The sequence below is a fragment of the Rattus norvegicus genome, chromosome 10 (genome assembly GCF_021556685.1).
Source record: "Rattus norvegicus strain SHRSP/BbbUtx chromosome 10, alternate assembly SHRSP_T2T, whole genome shotgun sequence".
NCBI lineage: Eukaryota > Metazoa > Chordata > Mammalia > Rodentia > Muridae > Rattus > Rattus norvegicus.
Genome location: NC_141543.1, coordinates 31125851 through 31141271, shown reverse-complemented (window position 1 = coordinate 31141271; position 15421 = coordinate 31125851). Strand labels below are relative to the sequence as shown.

At 41.1% G+C, this 15421-nt stretch overlaps 1 protein-coding gene across 3 annotated transcripts in view; it reads left to right on the top strand.

The window, feature by feature from the left end:
* Positions 1-973, top strand: part of Hmmr (hyaluronan-mediated motility receptor) — a 29964-nt gene extending 28991 nt beyond the window's left edge. For all 3 annotated transcript variants that reach the window (NR_190859.1, NM_001430107.1, NM_012964.3), the window contains 1 exon segment: positions 44-973. Coding sequence is in view for 2 of the 3 variants with exons in the window: in NM_001430107.1 (NP_001417036.1) it covers positions 44-63 (20 nt within the window). In the remaining variant the exon portion in view is untranslated.
* Positions 974-15421: the final 14448 nt, after the last annotated feature.

Here is a 15421-nt window from a genome sequence, read left to right as displayed (position 1 = left end):
TGCTGTGAATACAATACTTAGAGCTCTTTGTCCTACTCCCCAGGCAACCCGAACTGCTGCTGAGTCAGACTGCAGGGACCGTGGAAGTGGACGTCCAAGATACTTGCTGAAGATTGTTCTCTTCATTATTCTTGATATTATGTTTATAGTATATATTATATAATGTATTTAATTTCTACTGCCTATTCTTAGGTATATGAAACGGTAATTCAACATTTGTTATCAAAATGTATTTTGACATTTTATTTTCTATTATGTGTCTCCTTAATCATCACCTGGATCACCTCATTCTGAACCATTGCTTGGCTTTGTTGCAAATTGACTTTTTTTAAAGATCAGTATTAAAAATTTCCCCCTATTCTGTATTCCCTCTGTGTTTTTAGCTTGACTCTGTAGGTTCTTTTTATTCCAGTAAAGAGTGGAAAGGCTAAAGCATTCTGGCTTGACCATGTCTTTGCCTTGATTTACTGATCATGCTCACTCTACTCTCTGCTATATTTCACCTTCTCACCTCACCAGAAATAAGGGCGCCCTTAACTCCACAGTAACCTTGGGTTTTCTTTCTTTTTTAATCAAAGTCATTGGATTATTTGTTTCCAGATCCCTTAGCTCTATGCCAGTTCTAAATTAAGATACATAGTTTGGCCTATAAACCCACATTTTTTTAAAGATTAGCCTTTTAATTTTCAGACACACTGGAAATCTGGATTTTTCCCCCTTAGTCAGAGATTAGTTTTCTTCGTGTAGCCCTGGCTGTCCTAGAACTCCCTCTTTTGACTAGACTGTCCTTGAACTCAGATCTACTTACTTATGTCTTCCCAATTACTAGGATTAAAGGAAGCATCACATGCCCAGGCTCTCAAGCAAATGTGAAAAACATTACATGTAAGATTTATAGAGAATTCGTCATCTGCATATCCTCTGAATGTATGTGTAATATAAAATAAAGTCATACAGAAACTCACTCACCCAACCAGTGGTTAACTTTTATTTAATAAATTAAAATATTGCTTCTGATTAAGATGTATTTAATTATGTCTCCTAATTTTGACCCAGAATAATAAATGATACCTTTTCTTTTCTTTCTTTTTTTACCCCCAACTTAATGTTTGCCAAGGGTAGTGGAACACGCCTTTAATCCTGGCATTCTGGAGATAGAGGCAGATGGATGAGATGGGTCTGCTTAGCAAGTCTCAGGCCAGCCAAGACTAGTAGGCCCATTTCTGAAAACCTACTTTAATTAGTGTACTTAAATACTTCTAGCCTACCATCCACCATGAAAGGACAAAGGAGGATGTGGACCTGTTTAGAAATAGTTCTTTGGGGTGAATCCAATCTGCATTGTCAGGATATCGGCAGTTGAGTTCACACAAGTCAACAGCAGTAGCTCGATCCGCTTGAAACCCCATTCACAAATGGTGCATTTCCCTCTACAAAGTCTTGACAACGATCAGCAAACAAGACAAGGCAAACCGATGCCACAGCATTGTCAAAGAAGACCAGCAAAGAACGGCCATGGTGAACCAATACCACAGAGCACAGTTCACTGTTGGATCATATTTATACCCTATCCAACAATCACTTGCTCTGTCAAATATCTGCTCTAGCCCAATACCACATGCCCTCTTTCCACACATGCCCTCTTTCCAGGCAGCTTCCAGAAAAACACACATCTGTTTCTGCAAAACATCCTCCCACATGTTTGCTTCAGCAAAAACATCCTCTCACAAGATGGTTTCCAGGAAAACATCACATGACACCACCTACAAGGTAGCACATGTGGAGCTGAAGATTCGCTTCGATGATTGTTAGGACCCAGTTAGCAAGCCAGGTCTGGTGCACACCTGACACCCCAGGCCTGAGACAGGTGACAGAATCACTAGGACTCACTGGCTTTTGGCCTAGCCACAAAGTCAGCAAGTTTCAGGGTCAGAGAGACATCCTACCTCAAAGGAATGGGTGGCAAGTGATAGAGACCCCAAACCCTATTGCACACTAGACACACATGACAATAGAACTGTCAGGCTTATTAGAACTCTCTAAGTTAAGTGAAATTTCAGTAGGACACTTGTCTTTGACTCGAGAGCAAATCATAACCCACATCTTAAGCATACATGGGTTTATGCTTTCATACTTTTCTGATTGTTCTTTAGCTCTGCTGAAAAGCAAATCTTGACTTTGACTTCCATGGAATCCTTTGATGTTGGCTAACTGGAAACAAATGAGGACCCTGGGGGCATACCGGTTGTGGTGGTTTGAATGACAACAGCCCCATAGGCCCATGTATTTAAACGCTTGGTCACCAGTTCCTGAAACTGTAAGGGAAGGATTTAGAGGTTTGACTTTTTGGAGGATTTATATCATGGGGCGGGCTTTGAGGATTCAAATGTGCATAAAGAATTCTGCATTCTAGCTAGTCCATATAAAAAACACACAATCCAGGTATCATATTTATAAACCGTAATCCTAGAGTGGGCAGGTTTGGAGGTACTCTAACTTATTTCCCAGCCATAATGTCTCTTGTTACTTACTCTTTTTCCTGGCTACGTGCTTATGGTCCATCTCCTCTCATGATGACCTCCTCCACCTCCATTCACGTCTTCCTCCCACTCTACTTGCAATCCCCAGCCAGGGAACTAAAAACCTGCCTACCTCTACCTATTGCCCAATCACAGGCTGTGGCCTTTTATTTCCAATTAGCCTGGGGAGCAAGGTTACATAGCATCATTTGGTGTATGTGAGGATCTTGTTGGACGCAGCCAGATCTTGGGGACCAATATTAGCATTTGAATCTATACCAGTACCAGACTAACCCTCTATACAAAAGGCCTTCCTATTCCCTGTATCCCTAGGGTTCTCCTAGCTGGCCACAAAGTAAATCTGAATACTTGCTTCCACACATATCTGGAAAGTTACATTTATACCATGCAGGGCACTGTTCCTCATGCAGAGGAGAAATTTGTGGTTGTTGCCTCTGTGTTTGTTGAAGCTTAGGCTTCTCTTGAATGGCACTTCCTTGCCTCCTCCTAAACCTTAGAGTGGGTTGTGCTGGAAATAGGAAGAGGATGGTGGCAAAGGCAATGACAAGAGTAGTGACAATAGCATCCGGATAGTAGCAGAGGAGTTCGAACAGCCAAGATAGAAAAGACAGATCAGAAGTGATGAGAAAAGTGTTGTAAGGGCTGGAGAGATGGCTCAGCCATTAAAGGCTAGGCTCATAACCAAAAATATAAGAGAAAGGGGTTGTAAAAGCTGAGAAAGGCCAGAGAGAGCCTCTGTTAAGAGCACCAGCTGATCCAGGGACTAAGCCACTACCTAAAGACTATACATGGACTGACCCTGGACTCTGACTTCATAGGTAGCAATGAATAGCCTAGTAAGATCATCAGTGTAAGGGGAAGCCCTGGGTCCTGCTAAGACTGAACATGATTGTTGGGGGGAGGGTGGCAATGGGGGGAGGATGGGGAGGGGAACACCCATCAAGAAGGGGAGGGGGAGGTATTAGGGGGATGTTGGCCCGGAAACCAGGAAAGGGAATAACACTCGAAATGTAAATAAGAAATACTCAAGTTAAAATATATATATATATATATATATATATATATATATATATATATATATATATTACTTCCTAAGGGAAAAAAAAAAGAGCACCAGCTGGACCTGAGTTCAAGTCCACTGCCTGCATGGCAGCTAATAACTGTCTAGCTCCTATGGTCCTGTGGACCCTTCTGACTCTCACAGGCACTGCACACGTGTGGCATACAGACAAAGATGCAGACAAGATACCCATACATATAAAGTTAAAACAAAGTATTGAACAGACATGTGGGCTGTTACAGCCAAAAGAGTCCCAGAAAGCTACCAAGACTTACAGGTTAAGGAATCGGTGCACGAACTTTAACACGTCACTCTAGGGTTAAGGATCCCAGTAGCCATGAACTCTGAAGCTTGTAACAGCAGGAGGTGCCATAGCCTATTGCTCTGTGCTGCCACTGCCCATTGCTGACAGAAGCCATTTATAGAAAGTGCCAAGTACCAGGGTTGCTGGTGGTTAAAACACAGAATGATAAACCTTCAAAATGAGATCCTAGAACCCTGTTTTTTTGGTAAGCTCAGTTTATTAGTCCTGCCCTTAGATACTCACCTCAAATTGCCAGCAGCAGCAGCAGCAGCAGCAGCAGCAGCAGCAGCAGTAGCATTCAACATGATTCATATTCGAATAGAGTGTACGACTCTAGTCAACATATTGGTGTAGCAAGATCACTAGTAGCAGCGTTACTAATATATATTTGTGTGTGTACATGCATGTGTATGTATGTATGTGTGTGCATGTGTGTGTATGTATGTATGTGTGTGCATGTGTGTATGTATGTGTGCATGTGTGTGTATGTATGTATGTATGTGTGTGCATGTGTGTGTATGTATGTATGTATGTGTGTGCATGTGTGTGTGTGTGTGTCTGTGTCTGTGTGCGTGTGCGCGCACGTTCTCTTGCACTTGTACCATGGCATACTTATGGCAGCCAGGAGATAATTTGTAAGAGTTGATTCTCCAGGGTCTAATTCACGTCACGTTGGTGGCAAACACCATTACTCGGCCCACCTGACTAGCCTATGTTTTGATTTAAATGAGGAATGCCGTATGGAGATTCAAAGGAGAAATTGTTAGATTGCACTCATTTCATTCGAACATCTTTGTAGAAGCTCAAAACTTGTAACAAGAAGAAAGGAAAACATTGGATTTTAGCTTTAGTCTATCATAACAACTTAAAGATACCTTTCAAACTTGAAAATATGTTTATACCCTGTAAAGGAAAGCATATTTTGACATTGTGTTTAGGTCCAAATGGATTTAGAAATCGATTGTCCATTTATTTTATTACTCAATTATCAGTACAATGGGTAATATTTCAGAAAAATGTTGACTGAGTCTAAAGTTGTGACTTGAAGAATCCAAAATATAATTAGTATTATTTTTAAATGTAGGTCTAGCCATGTGTGGCTGTGCACATGTTTAATTCCAGCACTTGGAAGTCTGAGGCAGGAAGATGTAAGTTCAAGGCCAGCCTGGCTTTATATGGAGACCCTGTCTTATAAAATAATAACTTGGATATAAACTACATAGCAACAGAGTAAAATAAGCAGATGTGTTATAACATGAGTTCTAGTAAATGGCATTCTTGCAATTTGCCCTCTATGGAGACTGATAGAGTTCATTCCCCAGAAAGTTCACTTAGGCTTCCCTGCCAATCCCTACTCTTTCACCAACACAAGATCATGCCTTTCACATTCACCTCTTTTGGAATCACATTCTCTGTGTCTTCTTCATTCACTCAGAGAAATGATTCAGATTCATTACTACAGTTTATTTCTTTGTATTCCTAAGTAATATTCCCAGTCTGGATGAAATAGAATTTATCCATTTATCCGCTGACAATTGTTAGGTTTATTTCAAATTTCATGCCTTTTTTTTAATTAGATGATGGTGCCCTGTGGGATGCCTTGGTCAGTAAAAGTGCTTGCCGTGAAGCCTGAGAACCTGAGTTCACTCACCTAGATCCAAATAGAAGAAGAAAAGCAGCTCCTACAAGTTAAACTCTGACTTAAACATGCACACACATGTGCACACACAGACTGGCACACATGCCTCCTTCCCCACAGGAACATGCATGGTGGAATTAAGCAGCTACAACTACCCAGGTATTAGTCTTCATGGATGGGGTAAACGCTCTCTTTTTTTAAATGTTTTATTTATTTAATGTGTATGAGTACACTGTAGCTGTCTTCAGACACACCAGAAGAGGGCATCAGAGCTCATTACAGATGGTTGTGAGCCACCACGTGGTTCCTAGGAATTGAACTCATGACCTCTAGGAAGAGCAGTCAGTGCTCTTAACTGCTGAGCCATCTCTCCAGCCCCATCCTTCATTTCTTTCTTTCTTTCTTTCTTTCTTTCTTTCTTTCTTTCTTTTTTTTTTTTTTTCGGAGCTGGGGACCGAACCCAGGGCCTTGTGCTTGCTAGGCAAGCGCTCTACCACTGAGCTAAATCCCCAACCCCCCATCCTTCATTTCTTGAAGGTAGAAGATCAAGTTGCTGGAGAAGCATTGCCTTCCTTAGAAACAAAGCTACTCTCTTATTACCATGAATGGGGAGTTGAACCACGAGAGCGACACAAACTTACTCTTACCTTCTAGTCTTACCATATAATTCAGTAGCTGCTCATTTGTCTGATTCAGAGTACAGTTGTTGAGCTCTGTGCATGAATCCTTATCGCCTTATTAGGACACCTATGACATGGAAAACTTGTGTTACGTGCTTATTGGCCAGTGGTGGTTTAAATGAAAAATGTCCCCCCATAAACTCAAAGGGAGTGGTGCTACTGTAGCACTGGCCTTGTTGGAGTGGGTGAGGCCTTATTTGGAGGAAGTCTGTCATTGAGGGTGGGCTTTGAGGTGTCAGAAGCTCAAGTCCGGAAGGCCCAGTGTCACTCTCTCTCTCTTCCTGGTGCCTGCTACCTAGATGTAGAACTCTCAGGCTTCTCTTAGTACCATGTCTGCCTGTGTGTAAAACATGCCATCAGTCGTCTGATACTGGACTGAAGCTCTGAACCTATAAACCAGCTCCAATTAAATGTTTTCCTCTATAAGAGTTGCCATGGTCATGGTGTCTCTTCATAGCAATATAACACTAAGACGTGGTCATTCCTGTGTTTTCCTTTGAGATGTCTAGCAAAATTTTTGTCTGTTTAAAAATACAATGATGAAGTGTGGAGCAGAAACTGAAAAACCATCCAGTGACTGCCCCACATGGGGATGCATCCCACATACAGCCACCAAACCCAGACAATATTGCTGATGCCAAGAAGAGCATGCTGACAGGAGCCTGATATAGCTGTCTCTTGAGAGGCTCTGCCAGAGCCTTACAAATACAGAGGCAGATGCTCACAGCCAACCATTGCACTGAGAACAGGGTCCCTACAGAGGAGCTAGAGAAAGGATGGAAGTTGCTGAAGGAGTTTGCAACCCCATAAGAAGAACACAATATCAACCAACCAGACGCCCCAGAGCTCCCAGGGGCTAAACCACCATCCCAGGAAAACACAGGGATGAACCTATGGCTCCATCTGCATATGTAGCAGAGGATGGCCTTGTGAGGCATCAGTGGGAGGAGAGGTCCTTGGTCTAGTCAAGGCTTGATGCTCCAGTGTAGGAGACTTTCAGGGTAGGGAGGTGGGAGGGAGTGGGTGGGTAGGTGAGGGAACACCCTCATAGAAGCAGGTGGGTGTTGAGGTGGGATAGGGGTTCCTGGAGAGGAAACTGGGAAATGGGATAACATTTAAAATGTAAATAAAAAATGCAATTAAAAAATTGCTTTTTCACCTCCACATCAAACCAGATACACTCAAACTAATAGAAGAAAAAGTGGGGAAGAATTTGATCACATGGGCACTGGGGAAACTTTCCTGAACAGAACACCAATGGCTTATAGTCTAAGATCAAAAATCGACAAATGGGACCTCATAAAACTGCAAAGCTTCTGTAAGGCAAAGGACACTGTTATTAGGACAAAATGGCAACCAACAGATTAGGAAAAGATCTTTACCCATCCTACATCTGATAGAGGGCTAATATCCAAAATATACAAAGAACTCAAGAAGTTAGACTCCAGAGAGCCAAATAACTCTATTAAAAATGGGGTACCGAGCTAAACAAAGAATTCTCAGCTGAGGAATATTGAATGGTTGAGAAGTACCTAAAGAAATGTTCAACATCCTTACTCATTAGGGAAATGCAAATCAAAACAACCCTGAGATTCCACCTCACACCAGTCAGAATGGCTAAGATCAAATATCAGGTGACAACAGATGCTGGCAAGGATGTGGAGAAAGAAGAACACTCCTCCATTGTTGGTGGGATTGCAAACTGGTACAACCATTCTGGAAATCAGTCTGGAGGTTCCTCAGAAAATTGGACATTCCACTACCTGAGGATTCAGCTATACCTCTCCTAGGCATATACCCAAAAGATGCTCCAACATACAATAAAGACACATGCTCCACTATGTTCATAGCAGCCTTATTTATAATAGCCAGAAGCTGGAAAGAACCCAGATGCCCTTCAACAGAGGAATGGATTCAGAAAATGTGGTACACCTACACAATGAAATATTACTCAGCTATTTAAAACAATGACTTCATAAAATTCATAGGCAAATGAATTGAACTAGAAAATATCATCCTGAATGAGGTAACCCAATCACAGAAAAACACACACGGTATATACTCACTGATAAATGGATATTAGCCCCAAAGCTCGAATTAGCCAAGATACAATCCACAGATCACATGAAGCTCAAGAAGAAGGATGACCAAAGTGTGGATGCTTCAGTTCTTCTTAAAAGGGGGAACAAAAATATTCATAGGAGCGGATATGAAAGCAAAGTTTGGAGCAGAGCCTGAAGGAATGGCCATTCAAAGCCTGCCTCACATGTGCCCCATATATATACAGCTACCGAGACTAGATAAGATTGATGAAGCTAAGAAGGGCATGCTGACAGGAACCCAATATAGACATCTCCTGAGAGACACAGCCAGAGCATGTCAAATACAGAGATGAGTGCTGGCAGCAAACCACTGAACTGAGAACGGAACCCCCTGTTGAAGGAATCAGAGAAAGTACTGAAAGAGCTGAAGGGCCTTGCAACCGCATAAGAACAATGCCAACCAACCAGAGCTCCCAGGGACTAAACCATTACCCAAAGAGTATACATGGGCTGACCCCATGGCTCCAACTGTTTATGTAGCCAAGGAAGGCCTTGTTAGGCACCAATGGAAGGAGAAGCCCTTTGTTCTGCCAAGGTTGAACCCCCAGTGTAGGGGGTGGGGGAAGTGAGGGTGGATGGGGAGGGGAACACCTTTATAGAAGAAGGGGAGAGGGATGGGACAGGAGGCTTATGTCTGGGAAACCGGGAAAGGGAATAACATTTGAAATGTAAATAAAATAAAATATCCAATAAAAATTGCCTTTTCGAATTACTGAGCTACAGTTCTTTAAATGTTCAGTGTATGTTCTCTTCAGTTATATGTATTCAAACTATTTTTTCCAGACTGTAGTTGACTTGAATTTATTTTATTAATAGTCTCTTTTACTAAGCAGAAGTGGTTCACTTTGAGGAATTTCAATTTATCAAATAAAAGTTGGTGGTTTTAGTTTCACTGTTGTATCTGAGATACTTGAAGATAATCACCCTATATTTTTGCTTGATATTGTAACTTTTGAGTTTTGATAGGACTAATCAGTAAGATATGTATTTAAATGTAACACCTTTCCTGTCGGATGATGTCACAGGTGAGGCAGGTACAAGATAGAAGAAGGCCAGTCATTGGACGAGAAGGAAGGATGGGAGAGAGAAAATTTTGAAGGAAGAGGAAGAGACTGGGTCGGGAAGGACGAAGAGACAGGAGGGACAGAGAAGCCGTGGCAGGACAATATGACAAGTGGCATTAAGTCCACGCACGCTCTACCTTTACAGGTTGTTACGAATGTTTTTTTTTTTTTTTTATTAACTTGAGTATTTCTTATATACATTTCAAGTGTTATTCCCTTTCCCGGTATCCGGGCAAACATCCCCCTCCCCCCTTCCCTTCCTTATGGGTGTTCCCCTCCCAACCCTCCCCCCATTGCCGCCCTCCCCCCACCAGTCTAGTTCACTGGGGGTTCAGTCTTAGCAGGACCCAGGGCTTCCCCTTCCACTGGTGCTCTTACTAGGATATTCATTGCTACCTATGAGGTCAGAGTCCAGGGTCAGTCCATGTATAGTCTTTGGGTAGGGGCTTAGTCCCTGGAAGCTCTGGTTGCTTGGCATTGTTGTACTTTTGGGGTCTCGAGCCCCTTCAAGCTCTTCCAGTTCTTTCTCTGATTCCTTCAACGGGGGTCCTATTCTCAGTTCAGTGGTTTGCTGCTGGCATTCGCCTCTGTATTTGCTGTATTCTGGCTGTGTCTCTTAGGAGCGATCTACATCCGGCTCCTGTCGGTCTGCACTTCTTTGCTTCATCCATCTTGTCTAATTGGGTGGCTATATATGTATGGGCCACATGTGGGGCAGGCTCTGAATGGGTGTTCCTTCAGTCTCTGTTTTAATCTTTGCCTCTCTCTTCCCTGCCAAGGGTATTCTTGTTCCCCTTTTAAAGAAGGAGTGAAGCATTCACATTTTGATCATCCGTCTTGAGTTTCATTTGCTCTAGGCATCTAGGGTAATTCAAGCATTTGGGCTAATAGCCACTTATCAATGAGTGCATACCATGTATGTCTTTCTGTGATTGGGTTAGCTCACTCAGGATGATGTTTTCCAGTTCCAACCATTTGCCTATGAATTTCATAAAGTCGTTGTTTTTGATAGCTGAGTAATATTCCATTGTGTAGATGTACCACATTTTCTGTATCCATTCCTCTGTTGAAGGGCATCTGGGTTCTTTCCAGCTTCTGGCTATTATAAATAAGGCTGCAATGAACATAGTGGAGCACGTGTCTTTTTTATATGTTGGGGCATCTTTTGGGTATATGCCCAAGAGAGGTATAGCTGGATCCTCAGGCAATTCAATGTCCAATTTTCTGAGGATTCTCCAGACTGATTTCCAGAATGGTTGTACCAGTTTGCAATCCCACCAACAATGGAGGAGTGTTCCTCTTCCTCCTCATCCTCGCCAGCATCTGTTGTCCCCTGAGTTTTTGATCTTAGCCATTCTCACTGGTGTGAGGTGAAATCTCAGGGTTGTTTTGATTTGCATTTCCCTTATGACTAAAGATGTTGAACATTTCTTTAGGTGTTTCTCAGCCATTCGGCATTCCTCAGCTGTGAATTCTTTGTTTAGCTCTGAACCCCATTTTTTAATAGGGTTATTTGTTTCCCTGCAGTCTAACTTCTTGAGTTCTTTGTATATTTTGGATATAAGGCCTCTATCTGTTGTAGGATTGGTAAAGATCTTTTCCCAATCTGTTGGTTGCCGTTTTGTCCTAACCACAGTGTCCTTTGCCTTACAGAAGCTTTGTAGTTTTATGAGATCCCATTTGTCGATTCTTGATCTTAGAGCGTAAGCCATTGGTGTTTTGTTTAGGAAATTTTTTCCAGTGCCCATGTGTTCCAGATGCTTCCCTAGTTTTTCTTCTATTAGTTTGAGTGTGTCTGGTTTGATGTGGAGGTCCTTGATCCACTTGGACTTAAGCTTTGTACAGGGTGATAAGCATGGATCGATCTGCATTCTTCTACATGTTGACCTCCAGTTGAACCAGCACCATTTGCTGAAAATGCTATCTTTTTTCCATTTGATGGTTTTGGCTCCTTTGTCAAAAATCAAGTGACCATAGGTGTGTGGGTTCATTTCTGGGTCTTCAATTCTATTCCATTGGTCTATCTGTCTGTCTCTGTACCAATACCATGCAGTTTTTATCACTATTGCTCTGTAATACTGCTTGAGTTCAGGGATAGTGATTCCCCCTGAAGTCCTTTTATTGTTGAGGATAGCTTTAGCTATCCTGGGTTTTTTGTTATTCCAGATGAATTTGCAAATTGTTCTGTCTAACTCTTTGAAGAATTGGATTGGTATTTTGATGGGGATTGCATTGAATCTGTAGATTGCTTTTGGTAAAATGGCCATTTTTACTATATTAATCCTGCCAATCCATGAGCATGGGAGATCTTTCCATCTTCTGAGGTCTTCTTCAATTTCTTTCTTCAGAGTCTTGTAGTTCTTATTATACAGATCTTTTACTTGCTTGGTTGAAGTCACACCGAGGTACTTTATATTATTTGGGTCTATTATGAAGGGTGTCGTTTCCCTAATTTCTTTCTCGGCTTGTTTCTCTTTTGTGTAGAGGAAGGCTACTGATTTATTTGAGTTAATTTTATACCCAGCCACTTTGCTGAAGTTGTTTATCAGCTTTAGTAGTTCTCTGGTGGAACTTTTGGGATCACTTAAATACACTATCATATCATCTGCAAAGAGTGATATTTTGACCTCTTCTTTTCCGATCTGTATCCCCTTGATCTCCTTTTGTTGTCTGATTGCTCTGGCTAGAACTTCAAGAACTATATTGAATAAGTAGGGAGAGAGTGGGCAGCCTTGTCTAGTCCCTGATTTTAGTGGGATTGCTTCGAGTTTCTCTCCATTTAGTTTAATGTTAGCAACTGGTTTGCTGTATATGGCTTTTACTATGTTCAGGTATGGGCCTTGAATTCCTATTCTCTCCAGGACTTTTATCATGAAGGGGTGTTGAATTTTGTCAAATGCTTTCTCAGCGTCTAATGAAATGATCATGTGGTTTTGTTCTTTCAGTTTGTTTATATAATGGATCACGTTGATGGTTTTCCGTATATTAAACCATCCCTGCATGCCTGGGATGAAGCCTACTTGGTCATGGTGGATGATTGTTTTGATGTGCTCTTGGATTCGGTTTGCCAGAATTTTGTTGAGTATTTTTGCATCGATATTCATAAGGGAAATTGGTCTGAAGTTCTCTTTCTTTGTTGTGTCTTTGTGTGGTTTAGGTATAAGAGTAATTGTGGCTTCGTAGAAGGTATTTGGTAGTGATCCATCTGTTTCAATTTTGTGGAATAGTTTGGATAATATTGGTATGAGGTCTTCTATGAAGGTTTGGTAGAATTCTGCACTAAACCCGTCTGGACCTGGGCTCTTTTTGGTTGGGAGACCTTTAATGACTGCTTCTATTTCCTTAGGAGTTATGGGGTTGTTTAACTGGTTTATCTGTTCCTGATTTAACTTCGGTACCTGGTATCTGTCTAGGAAATTATCCATTTCCTGAAGATTTTCAAGTTTTGTTGAATATAGGTTTTTATAGTAAGATCTGATGATTTTTTGAATTTCCTCTGAATCTGTTGTTATGTCTCCCTTTTCATTTCTGATTTTGTTAATTTGGACGCACTCTCTGTGTCCTCTCGTTAGTCTGGCTAAGGGTTTATCTATCTTGTTGATTTTCTCAAAGAACCAACTTTTGGTTCTGTTGATTCTGTGTATGGTCCTTTTTGTTTCTACTTGGTTGATTTCAGCTCTGAGTTTGATTATTTCCTGCCTTCTACTCCTCCTGGGTGTATGTGCTTCTTTTTGTTCTAGAGCTTTTAGGTGTGCTGTCAGGCTGCTGACATATGCTCTTTCCTGTTTCTTTCTGCAGGCACTCAGCGCTATGAGTTTTCCTCTTAGCACAGCTTTCATTGTGTCCCATAAGTTTGGGTATGTTGTACCTTCATTTTCATTAAATTCTAAAAAGTTTTTAATTTCTTTCTTTATTTCTTCCTTGACCAGGTTATTATTGAGTAGAGCATTGTTCAATTTCCAAGTATATGTGGGCATTCTTCCTTGATTGTTATTGAAGACCAGTTTTAGGCCGTGGTGGTCTGATAGCACGCATGGGATTATTTCTATCTTTCTGTACCTGTTGAGGCCCGTTTTTTGACCAATTATATGGTCAATTTTGGAGAAAGTACCATGAGGAGCTGAGAAGAAGGTATATCCTTTTGCTTTAGGATAGAATGTTCTATAAATATCCGTTAAGTCCATTTGGCTCAAGACTTCTCTTAGTCTGTCTACATTTCTGTTCAATTTCTGTTTCCATGATCTGTCCATTGATGAGAGTGGGGTGTTGAAATCTCCCACTATTATTGTGTGAGGTGCAATGTGTGTTTTGAGCTTTAGTAAGGTTTCTTTTATGTATGTAGGTGCCCTTGTATTTGGGGCATAGATATTTAGGATTGAGAGTTCATCTTGGTGGATTTTTCCTTTGATGAATATGAAGTGTCCTTCCTTATCTTTTTTGATGACTTTTAATTGAAAATTGATTTTATTTGATATTAGAATGGCTACTCCAGCTTGCTTCTTCTGACCATTTGCTTGGAAAATTGTTTTCCAGCCTTTCACTCTGAGGTAATGTCTGTCTTTGTCTCTGAGGTGTGTTTCCTGTAGGCAGCAGAATGCAGGGTCCTCGTTGCGTATCCAGTTTGTTAATCTATGTCTTTTTATTGGGGAGTTGAGGCCATTGATGTTGAGAGATATTAAGGAATAGTGATTATTGCTTCCCGTTATATTCATATTTGGATGTGAGGTTATGTTTGTGTGCTTTCATTCTCTTTGTTTTGTTGCCAAGACGATTAGTTTCTTGCTTCTTCTAGGTTATAGCTTGCCTCCTTATGTTGGGCTTTACCATTTATTATCCTTTGTAGTGCTGGATTTGTAGAAAGATATTGTGTAAATTTGGTTTTGTCATGGAATATCTTGGTTTCTCCATCTATGTTAATTGAGAGTTTTGCAGGATATAGTAACCTGGGCTGGCATTTGTGTTCTCTTAGGGTCTGTATGACATCAGTCCAGGATCTTCTGGCCTTCATAGTTTCTGGCGAGAAGTCTGGTTCGATTCTGATAGGTCTGCCTTTATATGTTACTTGACCTTTTTCCCTTACTGCTTTTAATATTCTTTCTTTATTTTGTGCGTTTGGTGTTTTGACTATTATGTGACGGGAGGTGTTTCTTTTCTGGTCCAATCTATTTGGAGTTCTGTAGGCTTCTTGTATGCCTATGGGTATCTCTTTTTTTAGATTAGGGAAGTTTTCTTCTATGATTTTGTTGAAGATATTTACTGGTCCTTTGAGCTGGGAGTCTTCACTCTCTTCTATACCTATTATCCTTAGGTTTGATCTTCTTATTGAGTCCTGGATTTCCTGTATGTTTTGGACCAGTAGCTTTTTCCGCTTTACATTATCTTTGACAGTTGAGTCAATGATTTCTATGGAATCTTCTGCTCCTGATATTCTCTCTTCCATCTCTTGTATTCTGTTGGTGAAGCTTGTATCTACAGCTCCTTGTCTCTTCTTTTGGTTTTCTATATCCAGGGTTGTTTCCATGTGTTCTTTCTTGATTGCTTCTATTTCCATTTTTAATTCCTTCAACTGTTTGATTGTGTTTTCCTGGAATTCTTTCAGGGATTTTTGTGATTCCTCTCTGTAGGCTTCTACTTGTTTATTAATGTTTTCCTGTGTTTCCCTAAGGGAGTTCTTCACATCTTTCTTGAAGTCCTCCAGCATCATGATCAAATATGATTTTGAAACTAGATCTTGCTTTTCTGGTGTGTTTGGATATTCCATGTTTGTTTTGGTGGGAGAATTGGGCTCCGATGATGCCAAGTAGTCTTGGTTTCTGTTGCTTGGGTTCCTGCGCTTGCCTCTCGCCATCAGATTATCTCTAGTGTTACTTTGTTCTGCTATTTCTGACAGTGGCTAGACTGTCCTATAAGCCTGTGTGTCAGGAGTGCTGTAGACCTGTTTTCCTGTTTTCTTTCAGCCAGTTATGGGAACAGAGTGTTCTGCTTTCGGGCGTGTAGTTTTGTTACGAATGTTTTTAAGGGATGGATTTGTA